The sequence below is a fragment of the Globicephala melas genome, chromosome 13, assembly GCF_963455315.2.
Source record: "Globicephala melas chromosome 13, mGloMel1.2, whole genome shotgun sequence".
Classification (NCBI taxonomy): domain Eukaryota; kingdom Metazoa; phylum Chordata; class Mammalia; order Artiodactyla; family Delphinidae; genus Globicephala; species Globicephala melas.
The window spans coordinates 2,902,562-2,921,263 of record NC_083326.1 but is presented as its reverse complement, the minus strand read 5'-3'; the positions used below and the strand labels follow the sequence as shown (position 1 = coordinate 2,921,263).

Genomic DNA, 18,702 nt, shown 5'->3' with positions numbered 1-18,702 from the left:
AACCGTGTAGCAGATGCCATGATAGGATGGACGTGAGGTGCAGCACAGAACTGGATGTGGGGACGCTCTGGTGGTAGCACCATAATTCTGATGGTGGCTTTGGAGGCTGCAGGTATCTTTTGCTCTCCCTCTGCCTTCCCCTTCTGCCTAGTGGCCACATGGTAGAAAAGGTCTCTGGAAACAAGTTCTCAGAGGCCCCTGCAACATGAGCCTCAGGGCTGGGCAGGAAGGAGGAGTACATGTGCCTGGATTGAGGGAGACCAGACCTGAGTGTTAGGGGTGGGTTGGGGGAGCTGGCGGCAGTGGAGTTATCCTCCACCAGGCAGCCCACGGAGATTTCCTTCTCTGAACCCACACCACCACCTGGTCTGGACTGGCCGCTGGCATCACAGCAAGACTGTTTTTATTATTCTTTGGATCACACATGTCCTGGATGCGGCACACGTGCTCATTGCTGGACCTGGCAAAATTTTTGTCTTAAAGAAATTTAAGTGGCTTTATTTATTTTTTTCAATTAATTTATTTATTTGGCTGCATTGGGTCTTAGTTGCGGCACCCAGGATCTTCGCTGCAGTGTGCAGCCTTCTCTCTAGCTGCGGGCATGAGGGCTCCAGAGTGCGTGGGCTCAGTAGTTGTGGTACGCGGGCTCAGTAGTTGCGGCACATGGGCTTAGTTGCCCCACGGCATGTGGGATCTTAGTTCCCTGACCAGGGATTGAACCTGCGTCCCTTGCATTGAAAGGCGGATTCTTAACCCCTGGACCACCAGGGAAGTCCCTTAAGTGGCTTTATGATTAAAATACTGATCCACTGATTAAAACTTGAATGCAAAAAAAACCCAACCAACCAAACAAACAAAAAACTTGAATGCTATTTACCTCTTTATAATTTGAGCATTATTAAACCTTACATTCTGGGTCTTTGGGAGGTTGCTGTGTGGTTGGATCTGCCCCTCCTTTTTCATCTCCCTGCCTCACCCGGGACTCCAAGACCGGATCAATTTTCAAGGCTTATCTACCTCTGTTCCTTCTAGTGACTGCCTCCCTCCCATTATTCTTCTGACTCCTAATCAATTTTTTTTGGGCTTTTAATTTTTTGAGGTATAATTTACATAAGATGAAGCACACAGATCGAGTTTTGAAAACTGCACATTCCTGTACAACTCACACCTCTATGGAAAGATCTTGATTGGATGTGTTTCCATCATTCCAGGAAGTTCCCTCATGGCTCTTCCCAGTACACCCTCAATTTCTCCCCTGACTCAGGCAGTCACTGTTCTTACTTCTTTTACCATAGAAGTAAGTCCTAGAACAGCTTTCCTGTCCTAGAACTTCATATAAACGGGATCATGCAGTAAATACTTTTTGCATCTAGCATCTTTCATTAGCATAATGTTTTTGAGATTCATCCATGTTGTTTCAGTGTCAGTAGTTCTTTCCTTTTTATTGCTGTGTAGTATTCCATTGTATGAATATACCACACATTGTTTATCATCCATCGACTGTTAGGCATTGGGTTGTTTCCAGTTTGGGGCTATTGTGAGTAAAAGTCCTATGAACCTTCTTGTAGAGGTCTTTTTGTGGACATATGTTTTTCTTTCACTTGGATAAATGTTTTGGAGTAGAACTTTGGGTCATATGATATGTGCATGTTTAGCTTTTTGAGAAATTCCCATTTTTTTCAAAATGATTGTACCATTTTCACACTCCCAGAATAAGAGTTCTGATAGTTCAACATCCTTGCCTACATTCAGTGCTGACTTTTTAATTTCAGCTGTTCTAGTGGGCATGAAGTAGATATCATTGTGACTTTAATTTGAATTTCCCTGTCATGTTAAGCAACTTTTCATGAGTTTTTTGGCCAAAGGAATATCTTTTATGAAGTATTTATGAAGTTCAAGTATTATGCCCAGTTTTTATTGGGTTGCTTATATTTTTATTAATTTGAAGTTATTTATATGTTCTGGTTACAAGTCCTTTGACAGACATATGTATTGTGAATATCTTCTCCCAGCATGTGGCTTGCCATTTAATTTTCTTAATAATCTCCTTTGATGAGCAGAGGTTTTTAATTTTGATGAAGTCCAGTTTTTCAGTTTTTTCTTTAGCAGTTCGTATTTTTTGTGTCCTCTCTAGGAAATCTTTTCCTGCCTCAAGGCCTCAAAGGTATTTGCCTATACTAATAAACCAAAACTTTATATTTTGGTTTTGCATCTGAGTCTGTGACCCATCGCACATTAATTGTGTGTGCATCGTGTGCAGTGGGAGCAGTGGGGGCAGTGAGCAAAGACTCTTCTCTCCCCAGCTTTATGCAGTTGTCCCAGGACCACTTGTGGAAAAGACTGTCATTTCTCCCACTGAGTGGCTTTGACACCTTTTGGAAAGTCAATTGACATGTGAGTCTATTCCTAGGTTGTATTCTGTTCCATTGATCTACTTGTCTGTCCTCAGATCAGTACTGTACTGTTTTGATTACTATAACTTCCCTGCAAGTTTTGAAGTCAGGTGGTATGTAAAAAAACTGTTTGTTCTAGGTCCTTTAATTCCATATAAATTTTAGGCTAACTGGCAAATTTCTACAGAAAAGACTTTTGGGATTTTCATGGGATTGTGTTGAATCTGTAGATCAATTTGGAGAAAATTGATGTTTTAACAATATTTACTCTTTCAATCAACAAACATGGTCTACCTTTATTTTCATTTCTTTCAGCAAAACGTTGTAATTTTCAGTGAAGAAATCTTGTATTGTATAACCTTTTAAGCATTTATTCCTGAATTTATTTAAGCATTTATTCCTGAATATTTTATATCCTGAATATTTTATTCCTGAATAAATATTTATATCTTGAATATTTAATATTCCTGAATATTTTATATCCTTAATGCCATTTAAATGATTTTGCTACTGGTATATAGAAATATAATTGATTTCTGTGTATTGACTTTGTGCCCTGCAATGCTGTTACATTTATTAGTTCTAGTCATTTTGGGGAGTAAATTTCTGTGAACACAATCATGTTGTCTGAAAATAAAGGCAGTTTTACTATTTCCTTTCCAACAAGTATGTTCTTTATCTTTTCCTTGCTTTATTTCCTCGCTTTATTTCCTCCTTGTTAGGAGGAAAGCATTTAGTCTTTTCACCATTAAGTTGTTAGCTCTAGGTTTCTGTAGATGTCCTTTGTCAGACTGAGGACATTGATAATTTGTGTTTTTTCTTTCTGTCTCTCTTGTTTTTTGATCAACCCAGCTATAGGTTTTCCAATTTTATTAAGCTTTTCAAGGGACTAACTTTTGGTTTCATTAATTTTCTTTATTGTTTGTCCATTTATCTTTTTTAAAAAAATTAATTTATTTTTATTTATTTGGCTGCGCTGGGTCTTGGTTGTGGCACATGGGATCTTTGTTGCAGCATGTGAGATTTTTAGTTGTGGTATGTGGAATCTTTAGTTGTGGCATGCGGAATCTTTAGCTGTGGCATGCGAACTCTTAGTTGTGTCATGTGGGATCTAGTTCCCTGACCAGGGATCGAACCCGGGCCCCCTGCATTGGGAGCATGAAGCCTTAGCCACTGGACCACCAGGGAAGTCCCTGTTTGGCCATTTCTATTGTATTTCACTGTGTTCTACTATTTTTATTTCCTTTCTTCTAGTTACTGCAAATTTAAATTTGTTCTTCTTTTTGTAGTTCCATAAAGTGAAAGCTTAGGTCGTTAATTTTAAAAACTTTTTTTCTTGTCTAATATTAGCATTTGGAGCTACAAGTTTCCCTATACGAAGATTTTCCCTAGAGGAAAATTCCCTGTAGAAAAAGCACTGTTTTTCTGCATCTCATAAATTGTGATGTGTTGTTTTCTTCACTGTCAGTTGGTTTGAAATGTCTTCTGATTTCTCGTGTGAATTCCAGTCACTTTAAAAGATTCAGTTTAAATCTTACGTCTTCTCTTTTCTGATGACTCTAGCCTATTTTCCTCTTTTCCACCTCATTCATTATATATTTTCTCTGTATACTTTTATACTCTGTTTTAGTCTCTCATTTTTTTTTGTGCATACACATTTGTTTTATGTGTGTGTCTTTTACTGACTCCCAAAATGAATGATAGTCTCTTTGATTACAGGAACTCCATCGTATGCTGACTCTGTAAACTTTTTAATACCTTGTCTGTAGTTGGCATACAATTAACAGACATTTCTTAAGCACCATTAATGTAGGAGCTATTGTGGATGATAAAGGTTGGGTATAATCCAGATACGCTTTAACTAATTTTTAAAAGATATTAACTAACGACACAAAATAATATATAATAAAAGCCAAATGAGAGGAGATGTCATTAAACACTCCAGGTACTCTGAAGAGGAAGAGGAGACTGTAGGACAAATTATTTGAGGAGGATTTCAGAGAGGACTTGGGATTTGAAGTGGCCCTGAAACAGAGGTGGGATTTAAGTGAAGATGGAGGAAATGCCATTCCCACTGTGGGAAAATCATGTGCAATGGTCCTGAGGTATAAATGTACACTGCCCATTTGGAGGATGGGGAGAGACCAGCATGGGAAAACTAGGGGACAGAAGTCAGGGCTACTGTGAAGCAGGATATGGAGTTATGTGTTTGGCATATTCTTTTTTTTTTTTTTTGCGGTACGCGGGCCTCTCACTGTTGTGGCCTCTCCCGTTGCGGAGCACAGGCTCCTGACGTGCAGGCTCAGCAGCCATGGCTCACGAACCCAGACGCCCCGCGGCATGTGGGATCTTCCCGGACCGGGGCACGAACCCGTGTCGCCTACATCGGCAGGCGGACTCTCAACCACTGCGCCACCAGGGAAGCCCTGGCATACTCATTTTTGGTGGCAAATCTGCTGTGCCGCCTTGGTGCTCATGCAGTTTTCTTTCCTGCTTGGCCCTCTTATTCTGCATCTGCCAGTCAGAGCTTCTCAGCAGTGCTTTCTGAGTAGCATGGGAAGGAGTTTCCAGGCCAAATCCCCTGCCTCTTGGCACTTGGACTTAGGCACTCTTTGTTTTCTCTTGGAGATTTTCTTTCTTGGTTGCCTCTGGAGTCCAGTCACTCCTCTGAAGCAGCAGTTGTGGTTTTTCAAGGCTGGTGGCCAGGAGGAGGCCTGGTGATTTGGTTTGTTTCCAGGAAATCTTGTTCTAGCTTCACCCTCCCTGCCCAGTTCAAAGAGTGTCCACACCCTTAGTTAAGAAAAAGGAAACCACCTTTTCCAAATGAATATCAAAAAACAGAGAACCTAAGTGTACTTCTCTGGGAAGATCAAAGCACTTCCGTCCACAAACCAATATTGACATTGACCCTTTGTACCCATTCATTCACTCAGGAGCCTTTGTTTTCATCGTTCTCTTCTAATGCATCTGGCTGGGAACACAATAGACATTTACATCCCACAGAATTTTACTGTAGACCTTTGGTTTGCATAATCTTAAGCTAAATGTTTTGGATGTGTGTGTGTGTGTGCAGGACTGGTCTGAGACTTGGGAGAAGCTGCAGGCACTTGCAGTAGTGTTGGGCCAACAAGGCTACTCACAAGGTGGGTAGCAAACAGCAAATTCAGAAGCTGGGCAGTCAGAGAGTCCAGAAGAGGGGGCATTAGGGCTACTCAGGAAAGGCTTCCAGAAACCTCGGGGGTGGAGGGACTGAATTTAGATTCAGGAGGGGATAATGTAAGCATCGTCTTAGAGTTGCCACTGAGCACCGCATTTCAGGGGGGCAGTTAGAAGCCTACCCCGCTGAGACAGAAGGGCGTGTGTGGAGGGGGTGGGTGGAGAAATGAAGCTTTGGTGCAGGCTATTTCTCTAGGCTTCCCGAGGCCAAAATCTATCCTCAAACAGTAGCCAGAGCCCATAGAATTAAATGTATTTCTAACTAAGATTTATTTGTATGCCCATGTGTAAAATTTATTATACTTATAATAATCCACTTTTTAAAATGCAGTGTGAGTTATGGCTAGTTAAGTTTCTGAGGTTGAAATCAGCCTCAGGCCTTGGTCCTGCTGGGTCTCTCTGGGACCCCTGTCTGCTCAGCCAGGCCATGAGGAGTGGCAGCAAATGGAAGAGAGAAAGTCTGCTTCTCTAGTGTCCAGGGCTGGGCAGAGAGGTATCTTCAGGGGGTCCCACCCCCACCCAATGGCACAGAAGAACCTTCTTCAGCAGATGGAGTGTAGGGAGGCTAGGCTGGGGCTGGGTCAGTTCAAAGCTCTCCAGGGCACACCCAGTGGCAGCCTAACCAACCTCCCTAAGGGACTGGAGTCTGGATCAGACCACCTATTATATGCATTTGGAGGGTAGAAACCAGGAAACCAGCCGCATTAGGGGACACTTTAGGGTATTCTTTAAAGCTCCTGATTTGTTGGTTTGGGGAGCTGAGGGCACTTTGATTTTTAAAATATACTGCATCCGGGACTACTGCTTTGGGAGACTCAGGCAGCTTCCTCCAACTCCAGAGCACGTAGTAGAATAAAATAGGAATAAATGGCTGCTTAAAATTTTAAAAAATTCCTTTCCCCCAAAGTGGGGCCAGCCCATCGGGGCCTGCTGGCTGCTGGGCTTAGCTTCCTGCTGCAGTGGGAAGCCGGCCTCCCTCTCGCAATGCTGGGGCGTGGCTCAACAGTGCCCTCGACCCTCACACCAGGCTTCTTGGCTTTGGGAAGAGATGTCAGGGTCAAGCTCTGTGACAGGTGTGAGGACACAGTGAACACTGTGTATCCCTGGTTAAAATGGACCTGTGGTGTATGAGTTTCCCCCCGTGGGATAGAGGGTCACTCAGCAGAAGGCTGGAAGGGGGCTCAGTTCCTGCTCCCTGCCTGGCCTGATCAGGGCATGTGGGGACCCAGGGAGGGGCCCCAAGCCCAGCCAGCTCCCTCGTCCATGTGCCTCTCAGTCCTTTGTCACTTCCTTCCTGTTTCATGGCCCTATGGTTTCATAATTTTAAAAACTCTTCCATAGCTACATGCACTCTGAACTTCTTCTATTTTGTCCTTTTTGGTCACATGTGCCTTGGAGGTAAGTGTTTCAGCAACTCCCCATGGCCAGCTTCCCTGTGCCCTGCCCTGTCCACGCTTCAGGCCTCGGGGCTGCCGTCACCGCACTCCCCGTCTCACACAGTGTTGTTTTTCTCACCAGAGTTCAGACATCCTCAGCAGCATTGGCTATGAGACCATCATCCAGCATCTGAACAATGGCCGCAAGAACTGCAAAGAGTTTGAAGACTTTTTAAAAGAAAGGTACATGTTGTTTCTCTCTGAAGACAGAGGGTGGACAAAACAGTCCCACACAGACAAGGACAGTTTACTGGTTTTGTTTGTTTTTAATGATCCACAAAACCCTCTGCTGTAAAGTTATGGAACGATCCCCAAGAAGTAAATGATATCTTTGTCCTAAAGCTTTTAGGAAGCTGTTCAAGAGATAAGATTTATGAATGAAACAGCAAACAAAATATAATAAAATACTAAGTTTTGTGATACGTATGATACTGAAAGACCTCACGGGAGAGGAGAGCTTGGGACGACTGGCAAAAACGGAGGGCCAGCGTCATGGAGGAGGAGATCTTGAAGTGTCCCTTAACTCGAGGAAGAGATGGCTTTGGTCTGTGGAGGAACACCCAGGTGTCTATGGGAGGGCGACAAGCAGGGCCTGTGCAGTGACAGGGAGGCAGAGCCTGGCTCAGAGACCACTGAGCTGCAGTGGTGGGAAAGATGCAGGGGCCAGTAGTGGTGCTCCGCAGGGTGGTGGGCTTGGTGGCCTGGGGGGATCTGGCATGCTTTAGAGGATTCCCTCCGCTCCCCTTCTCTTCCCTTCCTTTCCTTTTTTTTTTTTTTTTTTTTTTGCAGTACGCAGGCCTCTCACTGTTGTGGCCTCTCCCGTTGCGGAGCACAGGCTCCGGACATGCAGGCTCAGCAGCCATGGCTCACGGGCCCTGCCGCTCCGCGGCATGTGGGATCCTCCCAGACCGGGACACGAACCCGTGTCCCCTGCATCGGCAGGTGGACTCTCAACCACTGCGCCACCAGGGAAGCCCAAAATGCATCCTTTTTTACAACTAGAGTCAGTTTCAGGTGTGTTTCACTCTACATTATCAGGAGTGGGCAAAAAATTTAGAAATAGAATCCAAGAGTAGAGGCCCAAGAAAACACAGGATTCTTGCTCAAGCTGTGGTAGTGAAGGGAAGGTGATATATAAGATCAGAAGGGCAGAAAAGAGAATTCGCACGCATGGTTTCAGAGCAAGTAGATAGGGTTGCCCACAGTACCAGGAGCAAGGTAAACCCAAATGACGCAACAGCCGTGCAAATTACCTCGGCCAAAAAAAAGGAGGGAGAGAAGAAGGGAGAGAGGGAGGAAGGAAGATATGAAGTCAAAAAGAGCAAAAGAACCAGGGCCACAAACTCAAGAACAGATAGACAAAGCCACTCCAAAATCTGGGTAACTGATCCCAAGTAGAAAATTTACCAAAAGGGAATAATAAAAGTATTCAGAGAGAGAATCCAGGAAAAATTTCATGGAATGTAGAAGAACTAAATAGACCTGAAGGACACACACTATAAACCAGGAAACATTGATACACAGTAATCAATATTGATTATGATTATTTAAGAGTCAACATTAACATTCATCCTGGTTAAGTTATTTAGTTAAAGAAAGAATACTTCAAGTATCTAGGAAAGAAATGAACCAAGTTTTTGAAATAGGAATGAGCAGCAGGGAATCTGGATGGCCTTGAGTTTCTCTTCAATGACGGAAGCCAATGGAACAAGTTCAGCAGAGTTCTGAGGGAAAGTTTAAGAACATTCATTACACCAGCGAGGTTGTCATTCAGATATAAAGGCCACACCATCATCAAAAAGTCTACAAATAATAAATGTTGGAGAGGGTGTGGAGAAAAGGGAACCCTCCTACACTGTTGGTAAGGATGTAAATTGGTGCAGCCACTGTGGAGAACAGTATGGGGGTTCCTCAGAAAACTAAAAATTGAGTTACTGTATGATCCAGCAGTCCCATTCTGGAGCATATATCTGGAAGAGACGAAGACTCTAATTTGAAAAGATACATGCACCCCAGGGTTCATTGCAGCACTATTTACAAGAGCCAAGACATGGAAGCAACCTAAATGTCCATCAACAGATGAATGGATAAAGAACCTGTGGTACATATATACAATGGAACACTACTCAGTCGTAGAAAAGAATAAAATAATGCCATTTGCGGCAACATGGATCAACATAGAGATTATCATACTAAGTGAAGTAAGACAGAGAAAGACAAATATCCTATGATAACACTTACAGGTGGAATCTAGAAAAGATAAAAATAAACTTATTTACAAAACAGAAACAGACTCACAGACATAGAAAACAAACTTATTATGGTTACCAAAGGAGAAAGGTGGGGGGAGGATAAATTAGGTGTGTGAGGTTAACAGATACACACTACTATATATAAAATAGATAAACAACAAGTACCTACTGTATAGCACTGGGAACTATATTGGATATCTTGTAATAACCTGTAATGGAAAAGAAACTGAAAAATAACATATAGATATATGTGTATGTATAACTGAATCACTTTGCTGTACGCCTGAAAGTAACACAACCTGGTAAATCAACTATACTTCAATAAAAAGTAAAAAATAATAATTTCAAATGTGAAGGCCACAGGTAAATGGTTTCAAATATGAAAGAACTCAGGAAATACTGATGCCCTCCCTTCTGAGCCATTTTGGCAAAAGGTCGCAAAGTGATGAAATTCAGCCAAAAGATCACAAAGTGAAGAAATGAACCAAAATACAAATCTTAGGGATGGAAAAGCTATGGTAATAGGACTGGTGGTGAGCATCACATCCATTTTAATAAATAGTTAAGACTACACAACTGGGGGAATTATGAATGGAGAACAGCGTGTGTTATAGACACAAATGAAGTAAAAATAATGTAAACATTATCAAGGAGGAGGTGGAGGTACGATAGTGCTAATCATCTCATCCTTTCACGGGCGGGCTGTCAAACATCTGAAACTGTCAAAAACTGAAATAGGTCATTAAAATATTTTAATGTCTCAATCCCCTTAATTATTTTCATAAACTCCTTTTTAGCTTTAGAAGGATATTTTAGGAATTAATTTTTCCTGTGGCAAAGAAACAATTATTTGAAATTCAGCAATTCCTTCAGCTTCCTTTCAGTTTTCTTCTGTGAAATTTAAATAAAATCAGGCTTAATACTTTATTTTTAAATAGCATGTAGAATATAGTCTCATTCTTTTAAAATTACTCATGCCTGTCTGTCCATCCTTCCTGCCTGCATATCTGCATAAAGAAATGTCCATTACAATCATCACCTGGTGTTAATACTAATTATTTTTAGTTGGTGGAATTTTGGACAGTTTGTTGCTTTCTTCTATGTATTTTTCTTTTTCCTTATTTTTGAATAATGAACATGTATCATTTTAATAAAATGGATAAGGTCATTATTTAGAAAGGACAGATGAGAGTGGGAGAAACTTTATAACATGTAAGAATAAGTATTGATATTCATAATAAAGAACTTCTACAAAATAATAGGAAAAAGGCAAAACACTCAGTTAAAAAATTGCGATAGGGCTTCCCTGGTGGCGCAGTGATTGAGAGTCCACCTGCCGATGCAGGGGACGCAGGTTCGTGCCCCTGTCCAGGAGGATCCCACATGCCGCAGAGCGGCTGGGCCCGTGAGCCATGGCCACTGAGCCTGCGCGTCCGGAGCCTGTGCTCCACAACGGGAGAGGCCACAACAGTGAGAGGCCCGCGTACAGGAAAAAAAAAAAAAAAAAATTGGGATGATATGAGTAGGTAACTCATAGAAGAATATATACAAATGTCCAATAAATATATAAAATGCATAATCACACTAGAACTCAAGGAAAAGCAAATTAAAATGAGAGTTTTTTTTAACCTCTGTCACTAAAGACTGGTAATAATTAAAAAGAAATTATAATATCCAGTGTGGGGGAGGGTTTCTGGGAATGGGACTCTTACACACTTTTGGTGGGAATATAAATTGAGAAGGCTCTTTTGGAGGGCGATTTGGCACTGTTTTCCAAAATTTAAAACACATATTCCTCTGATCTAGTAAATCCACTTTCTCAGAAGTCCTAGCCTAGAGAAACATTCTCAGAGATGCCCATGAATATCTGTCTGAGGATGTTCATTTAGCTTTTTTTGGCAGTAATGAAAAAACAAATAGGTGACCCTGAACTGTGGAAAACTCCATATTATGAACACGGTGGTTAGCATGTACTGATAAGGAAAGATCTATATGATGTATTCATTACTAGGTGAAAAACAGAACAGCAAATAATAGAATGATCTCAAGTATGTAACCGTTGTGTATTTGTGAGATATAGTTATGTAAATGCAGAAAAAGGACTGGAAAGGTACATACCAAGCTTAGCAGTGGCTCCCTCTGGGGAGAGGAGTGGGATTGGGGGATAGCGTGAAGGGGGACTTTTTGTGTTTTATTCCATATGACTTTGTGTTGTGTGAATCTTTTGCAGTGAGAATGTATTCATAATATACTTTTTTTTTTTTTAATTTGAAGAAAGTGGGGTAGATGAGCTTAAAGGGTTTAGATAAGGCTGGGGCTGGGACACAAAGTGGAGATGGTGACAGAGGGCCATGAGGCTAGGGGAAGGGGGGAAGTGAGGGATGTTTTGTGCTTTACACAGACCTGTGCCACACCGAGTAACAAGCAGATGTTCTTGTGAGACATGCCAACTTCAGGGTTTATATTCCGAAATTCCCCTCTCTTTGGTATGGTTTAGCTGTGTATTTGAATTGACTATGAATGAGGAACTCTATAGGTTGGTTAAAGGATACCCTTAGAGAAGATGGGAGGGGTGGGCCTTAGGATTGCAGCATTTCGTGGAAATATCTTTTACTCCACTTAAAAAAGGTATATTTTATATCTATATAGATTTATATAGATTATTTATATAAATTATGGATCATAGTTTTGAAAATTATTCTGTAATGTGCTAGCCAGTATTGGTCAAGGGGCCATGCTTGGTCTGGCTTTAATATTCAAGCTAGAGACTTTTTGCTGGAGAAGAACACCTTAGAGATGAAGGCCACTGTTCTTTTACAGTTCCTCCTGGTTCTATAGAGGGGAGTTTCACATTTTAGAGAATTGTGTCATATCTGAGCTTCTACTGTCAAGGGTACAGTTTTGCCTTCAAGGGAAGTGCCATGTGTCTGAAATAAGAATCAGCCCTGAGAAGGACTCATAACCTTCTTTTATGTTCCTTTTAGGGCATCAATTGAAGAGAAATATGGCAAAGATCTGCTCGGCCTCTCTAGGAAGAAGCCATGTGGACAGTCTGAGACCAAGTAGGTGCCACATTTCTTTCTGGTTTCTAGGTTGGCTGATACCACTCAGGAGCCCCCATCACTTCAGCAGGCAGAGCTGGCCAGTAGGGTGAAGTGTGTTGGGTGAAAAAAAAATTTTAATTTTTTTTATTTCCAGTTGTGAAAAATATATAGAAAAATAGAAAGAAAGCTGAAATGAATTATGAAGCCATAACCCATTAATATTTTCTAAATTTTCCTTGAAGACCTTTCCTATGTATACTTTTTATAGGTAGAATTATACATAATTTTATGCTAGAAGTTTAATAGAGAGGGTATTCTTGTTTTATTCATATGTATATATATATGTGTGTGTGTGTGTGTATAAAACACACCCATAGTTTGTGATAGCTACAAGAGACTCTCTTTGCACTATTTCATAGTTCTCACCACCAGTGTGAGATTTCTTTACCACAATTATTTATTCTTCCATCATTCATTGAATACTCTGAGGATACAGAGATGGCCAGACATGGTGCCTACTTTAGGAACGCACTCCCTCGTATACAGGGCTGGCTTCCTGGGCAGTCGTATAGGATCTCACACATAGATAGGCTTCATAATTGGTTTAATGCTCTTTGCTGTCACTATTTGAAATTCTTAGATTTATAAACAAGGGGTCCTACATTTTCATTTTGCAGTGGGCCTCACAAATTTTGTAGCCAGTCCTACAAATTTGGAAATTTCTAAATTCCTTCTCTAACATAGCATACTGAGGGAGACTAGGGGGAAATTGTTTAGGCAGACCTTTGAAGATCTCTGCAGATGTAATCACACCTCATGCTGACATGCACACTGCTTTGGCTGTGCTGTAGACAGCTGCAGAGACACCCTGAGGTCTGTGTCCCCTCAGAGGTAGTACAGGGAGCAGACAAGACATTGCCCTTCCCCTTCTCTTCTCTTGATCCTAAGACGCACACACACACACACACACACACACACACACACTCACTTATCCCAGACTACAAAGTACTGGATTATTGAGGAGGAGGAAAACATTGGGAGATATTTAAAATATTAACAGTTACATAAACCTTAAAAACTTGTTACCCTCAGACAGAGGAAATTAGTACAAGGAGAATTTGTTTGTTGATTATATTCTATATATTTTTGATGTTTTAAATGAAAAAATTTAAAACACACTGAAAAGTAAAAAGACAAACGTAATGAATGGCTGTGAATCCATCACCCAGATTTAACAATTATTCATACTTGTCATATTTTCTTAATGTAGTTTTTTGGTGTTTAAACCTGGAGTCAGCTATTTTTCCACATATTTCTCCAGGTTTTCCTTTCATGATTAATCATATTTAGAGATGAAACTCTGAGTTCTAGAGTTGGTCATTGTCACAGAGGTGTCACTGTTTCTAGGCTGTTTCAGGGGACAGATTTTAAAAGCCTGAGTTCATATTGATATTTCCAATTCTAATTAACTTTACAGTTCACTTAACTTCTTTCATTTTATATTTATTTCCTCTTGCACTGAAAAATCTTGGTTCCTGACAATATTAGCAGAATTATTTGCTTTATATGACAATATATAGTAAAATGTTTCAAAATAATAATATTAAACTGCTACTAACAATAAAACTTCTGAATGAAACTTAACATTTCTTTGCAGTTCTTTTTGCAGTTCTTCTTGACCTTATATCCCTCTAAGAACACTGTGTTCTAAGGTCATGTAAAATACTATTTTCTGTGTGATTATGTAAACAGTTTTATATATAGTTAAGTTTGTTTGTTTTAAATTTTAAGGATTAATTTCTTTTCCTGCTTGGTTTAGTCTCTTTTTTGAATATGTAAAACATTTCTATGTTCGAGGTCAGAATTGCATAGTATTAGGTAGGTTTCACTGTTATTCAAGGAGGGTTTAGATACTTTCAAGGAAGATTAGTGGGTCAGTTGATCCAAAAACTTGTTTATTCATAAAGAAGCATAAGCCATTTGGGAAGATATCCAAAAAAATTTTAGGTGATGTGATGGAAAATAGCCATATTCTCTCACATAGTACTTCTTGAAAAATATATTTGGCAGAATGAGTCTGATCCAAAGCGATATTTCTTGCACATTTGACTTAAACTTGGTAAATTCATTAAGAGACTATAGCGCCATTCTCTTCTGTGACGAAAGCCCGTCAGTTTTCCTTCTAAGAATTCCTCAGAGATGAAGGTGCAACAGGATATGAGACCTGGGGACTGTGTTTCCAAGGTGGAAGTGAAAGCCCATTCAGGTACTTCTGTTTTTGTCACCTCCAGGGTGACCTTTAGGAAGGTGCCCTAGATGAGAGTGCACGACTTTGTTTGTCCAGGGACTAAATAGGATTTTTTCACCTCATCGACCACTTTGAGAGACTTCGGCTTTCTGATGGGCCCTGTTAGGGTTTAAGGCCAAAGTGCTTATTAAAAGGTGGCAGAATATTTTCTTTTCCCACAGTTAAGGAGAACACCAGGGAGAAGAGGGCATGGACGTTGAGAGAACACCATCCCCAAGGTTCAGATTCTATCCTCAGATTGTCGTCAGTTTTGGACATGGGAAACAGCAATAAAGTGATGGTGTGGGACAACAAAGCTGATGACAAACTAAAGGGAGTTTGGGGCTTCTATCTTAGTGGTGTTTTAGGCAGTCACTTAGGGTAGGAGAAAAATTTTAGACCCTGAACAGACTTTATCTCTAAGTCACTTTCCAACTCCACAGCTCACTATGGGGAAGACTTCTAGTTGTATCTGCAGCCATAGCCATCTTTCTCCCTCACTAATTCCAGTCATAAGTCTGCTCCCCAGTGGGGCTCATTCATCCTTCTGGGCCACTTGTGCCTTTGTTTGGATATGGACACTTTTCTAGTGCATTGCATTCCTTGAAAAATTGTATCATAAGATGGATAAAGTGTATGGAGACTGTGCAGTTATGTTTTTCTGCTTAGTGTGTTTGTAATAACTGGGAATGTTTATGTGAGAAAAGGCAGGGAGAAATAAGAACACTTTGTTTTGGGACAAATAAACAGAGTGAGAAAAATGAGGTGTAGCTAAAAGAAGGGGCCAGCTGGAAGATACAAGGGTTATTAGTTTGCAAAATAGCAGAACTTTCCACCTACATATATACATATAGAATATGATCCATGATCCCATACTGTTGTGGCTAGGGGCTGGGGGACCATGACTTCACTAAGTCCCATTCCTTCTTGAGTGGCTGGAGTGAGCCCAGTGAGATATGCTTCCATGAAAGCGGCAGTGAGCAAGAAAATCCCCAGGGCCACTTCACCTTAAAAGGAGGCTTTTTTTTTTTTTAATTTTTTTTTTGTGTGTGTGATAAGTGAGCCTCTCACTGTTGTGGCCTATCCCGTTGCGGAGCACAGGCTCCAGACGCACAGGCTCAGCGGTCATGGCTCACGGGCCCAGCCACTCCGCGGCATGTGGGATCTTCCCGGACCGGGGCACGAACCTGTGCCCCCTGCATTGGCAGGCGGACTCTCAACCACTGCACCACCAGGGAAGCCCTAAAAGGAGGCTTACTAAGGAAGTGTAGGATGGGGGTGAACTAAAACCATGGGCAAGGGCGAGCTATAAGGGAGGAGGAGCCATGAGTTATGAGGGAAAGGCGCAGGGAGACGGAGAGAAGGTATGAAAAATGAGTTTGGTCTTCTCCACAGAAACTGTGAGGTAAGAAATGTGTCTTGTTTTAAGCTGCTAAATTTGTGGTAGTTTGTTCATCAGCGGTGGAACACTAAATCGATGTGTTTAATGTCTGTCTCCTCTGTTAAGACTCTTAAGTCTGGGACAATATCTGTCTTGTACTGTTGAATCACCAACATCTATTGCAATGCCTTGGCCCATAGTTTATGTGCAGTAAGTATGTGTTGATTGAAGAATGGATGAAAAAGGAGGTGATCAGGAGCCACAGTTTGAATCCTTCCTTTATGTATTCATATTTCTAATTACCATACTTTAAAGAATGACTGGTATTCTTATGAGAAAGGGACCATAACTCCCATATTATTGTTGGGAGAAATGAAGCATAAAGAATTTTGGCATCTGGCTCCACCCAGGTAGACAGTGAAGCATTTATGATGCTTGTGCCTGGGACTGAAAGGGTAAGAGAGAGGAAACTGGACTGAAGAAGTCTTGATCTTTTGGTGTCTTCTCAAGCTCCCAGGCAAAGATCAGACCGTAGGCTATCAGTTAAGATGTGGGCTGGGAGAAACACACAATGGCATTATAATAAGGTTATACAGCCAATTTCCAGAACCGAAATTATATATGTGCTTTTTTTTTAAGCACCCTGAAGCGGGCCCTTGACGTCTTCAAGCTACGTAAGTGATTCTTTAAAAATGTATTTGCTGTCTTTGGCAAGCTCTGTGTCTGTCGTCAAAGGTGCGTTTTAATTTGAACAGCAATCTCATACTGGGTGAAAAAAAAAAAAATCAGAGCAACTCCTAAGGTGAGGAATAGCCCTTCAGAGTTGAAATGAGCTGGAGAACGGTCCACACTTGCACGTTATGATGTACATTTGACTTACGTAGGGCAGTGGTTCTCACACTGCAAACTCAGGGTGAGGCCCTGGCACTGATCTTCCAGGGGTCCTGTCCAGTTCTAGTATTCCCTGGGCCTGTTACTCAGAATTTAAGACTTTAAGTCCTTCTGTTCTTCATGCTTCCAAGCTAAGGGCTTTAATGTGGCACAGTATGTGCTTAACATGTTTCTGTAGCTAGTTGAGTGGTTCTAGACATCTTTCCATTTCAGTTCATGCAGATCTGTCTCACTCTTACATTTAAAATATTTTTATTCTACAAAATGCCACATTTCCTCCAGAAAGGTGATACTGATTTTTCCCCCACCAACAATGCTGTTTTTCCCCATGCTTGCCAATACCAAGAATTTTTACACTTTAAAAATTTTGCCAAACTGAAAGGTAAAAAGTGATAGTTTTCAGGGTTTTAAAGCTTTGTGTTTTTTCAGTAGTTTTAAGGCTGAATACATTTTCAAATGTTTACTGGCTATTTGGCCAATCTTTTTAAAAATTTCATGTTTTTTAACCATTTAAAAAATACTGGAGTATATATATTTATTTTGATTTGTGAAAGCCCTTTGTTACATAAATTGCAAATATTTTTTCCAGTTTGTCATGTACCTTCTAACCTTGTTCAAGGTTATTTGACACACACGCAAGTTTAAAATTTTTTCTTAGGTCAAATCTGTCAGTCTTTCTAGCTTTAATGCCATCTTCAGTTTGTTTTCTTAGAACAAGAAAGGTAAGCATTTCGGTTTTTCTATTAAAAAAGTAAGCCGTGCTTATTACAAAGAAAATAAAGGGAAAAACACCAATAATCTTTCTATCCAGAGATAAATTTCTTATGGGCTCATGAGATTTTAGAGATGGAAAGAACCTTAGAGTCATGTAATGAGAAATAGGATCGAATTTGAAATTGTAATGGGTTTAGTAATGTGTGCTAGCATGCAAGCTCCATGAGCTTCTCCCTGGCCCTGGGCATGCACTAGGTTAGTAGCAGTTAGTGGTAGGAAGCTAAGCTAAAGGTTTGCCAGCTCGGTCTTGGTGGCCAGGGCAATGCTGGGCACATGGAGGGGCTCAATAAATGTTGGTGACCAAGTGAAGCAGGTTAACTTTACCACTTGCCCTAGCGTTTTGTATGTATTTAAACTTTTTGTATAGTTTCTTTGGTTTGAAATCAGACATGTGTAGATCTTTTTTTTTTTTTTAATTCTTTTTGCAGAAATAGACAGTGTGGCACAAAGTCACATTCAGCTTGCACAGACTCTAAGAGAAGAGGCCAGGAAGATGGAAGAATTCAGGGAAAAGCAAAAGTTACAGCGAAAAAAGGTTGGGTTTACGTATGTGTTAAGATGTTGCCGTTCTTCCAGCAGAAAATTCCAGGCTTGTTTGTTCATTAAACTCCTTGACCCATTTCCTGCCCTCAAGCACCCACACTCTTCTTTTAACCTATGAGATTATTTACTGGGAACCATACGGGCACTCAGTCTAGATGGTGATGCCTCTGTGCCCATTTGCACGTTAGGGCGGTTCTTTTTTAATTGCTGTAAGAGTCAGGGATCCAGCCTGCTTTCCTCTTCTTTTTATATCTGCTGCCACTGTTTAAACTATGACTGGAAAGGGGAACCCCTCTGTCTTCATAAGGCTCTAGCATGTGCTACCAAGGTGGTAGGTTCTCAGACCACACTCCTCCTCCTGGACAAGGCAGTAAGGGGAGGATAAGAAGTGGAGGGGACCCATGTTCTCCCTGGAGACCATAATGTCGTCCAACCACCCTATTTTACAAATAGGGAAACTGAGGCCCTGGGAAATTCAAGTCTTT

The 18,702-nt window shown here is 41.0% G+C and overlaps 1 protein-coding gene across 2 annotated transcripts in view; it reads left to right on the top strand.

The window, feature by feature from the left end:
• Positions 1-18,702, top strand: part of PSTPIP2 (proline-serine-threonine phosphatase interacting protein 2) — an 84,788-nt gene that overhangs the window by 44,095 nt on the left and 21,991 nt on the right. Inside the window, exons 2-5 of one of the 2 annotated variants that reach the window (XM_030867836.2) lie at positions 7,128-7,228; positions 12,282-12,359; positions 16,649-16,683; positions 18,103-18,209. In XM_030867836.2, the coding sequence (XP_030723696.1) occupies positions 7,128-7,228; positions 12,282-12,359; positions 16,649-16,683; positions 18,103-18,209 (321 nt within the window). Of the gene's footprint in view, positions 1-7,127; positions 7,229-7,874; positions 8,060-12,281; positions 12,360-16,648; positions 16,684-18,102; positions 18,210-18,702 lie in introns of those variants that run through there. The other variant, XM_060310585.1, reaches the window with a different exon arrangement.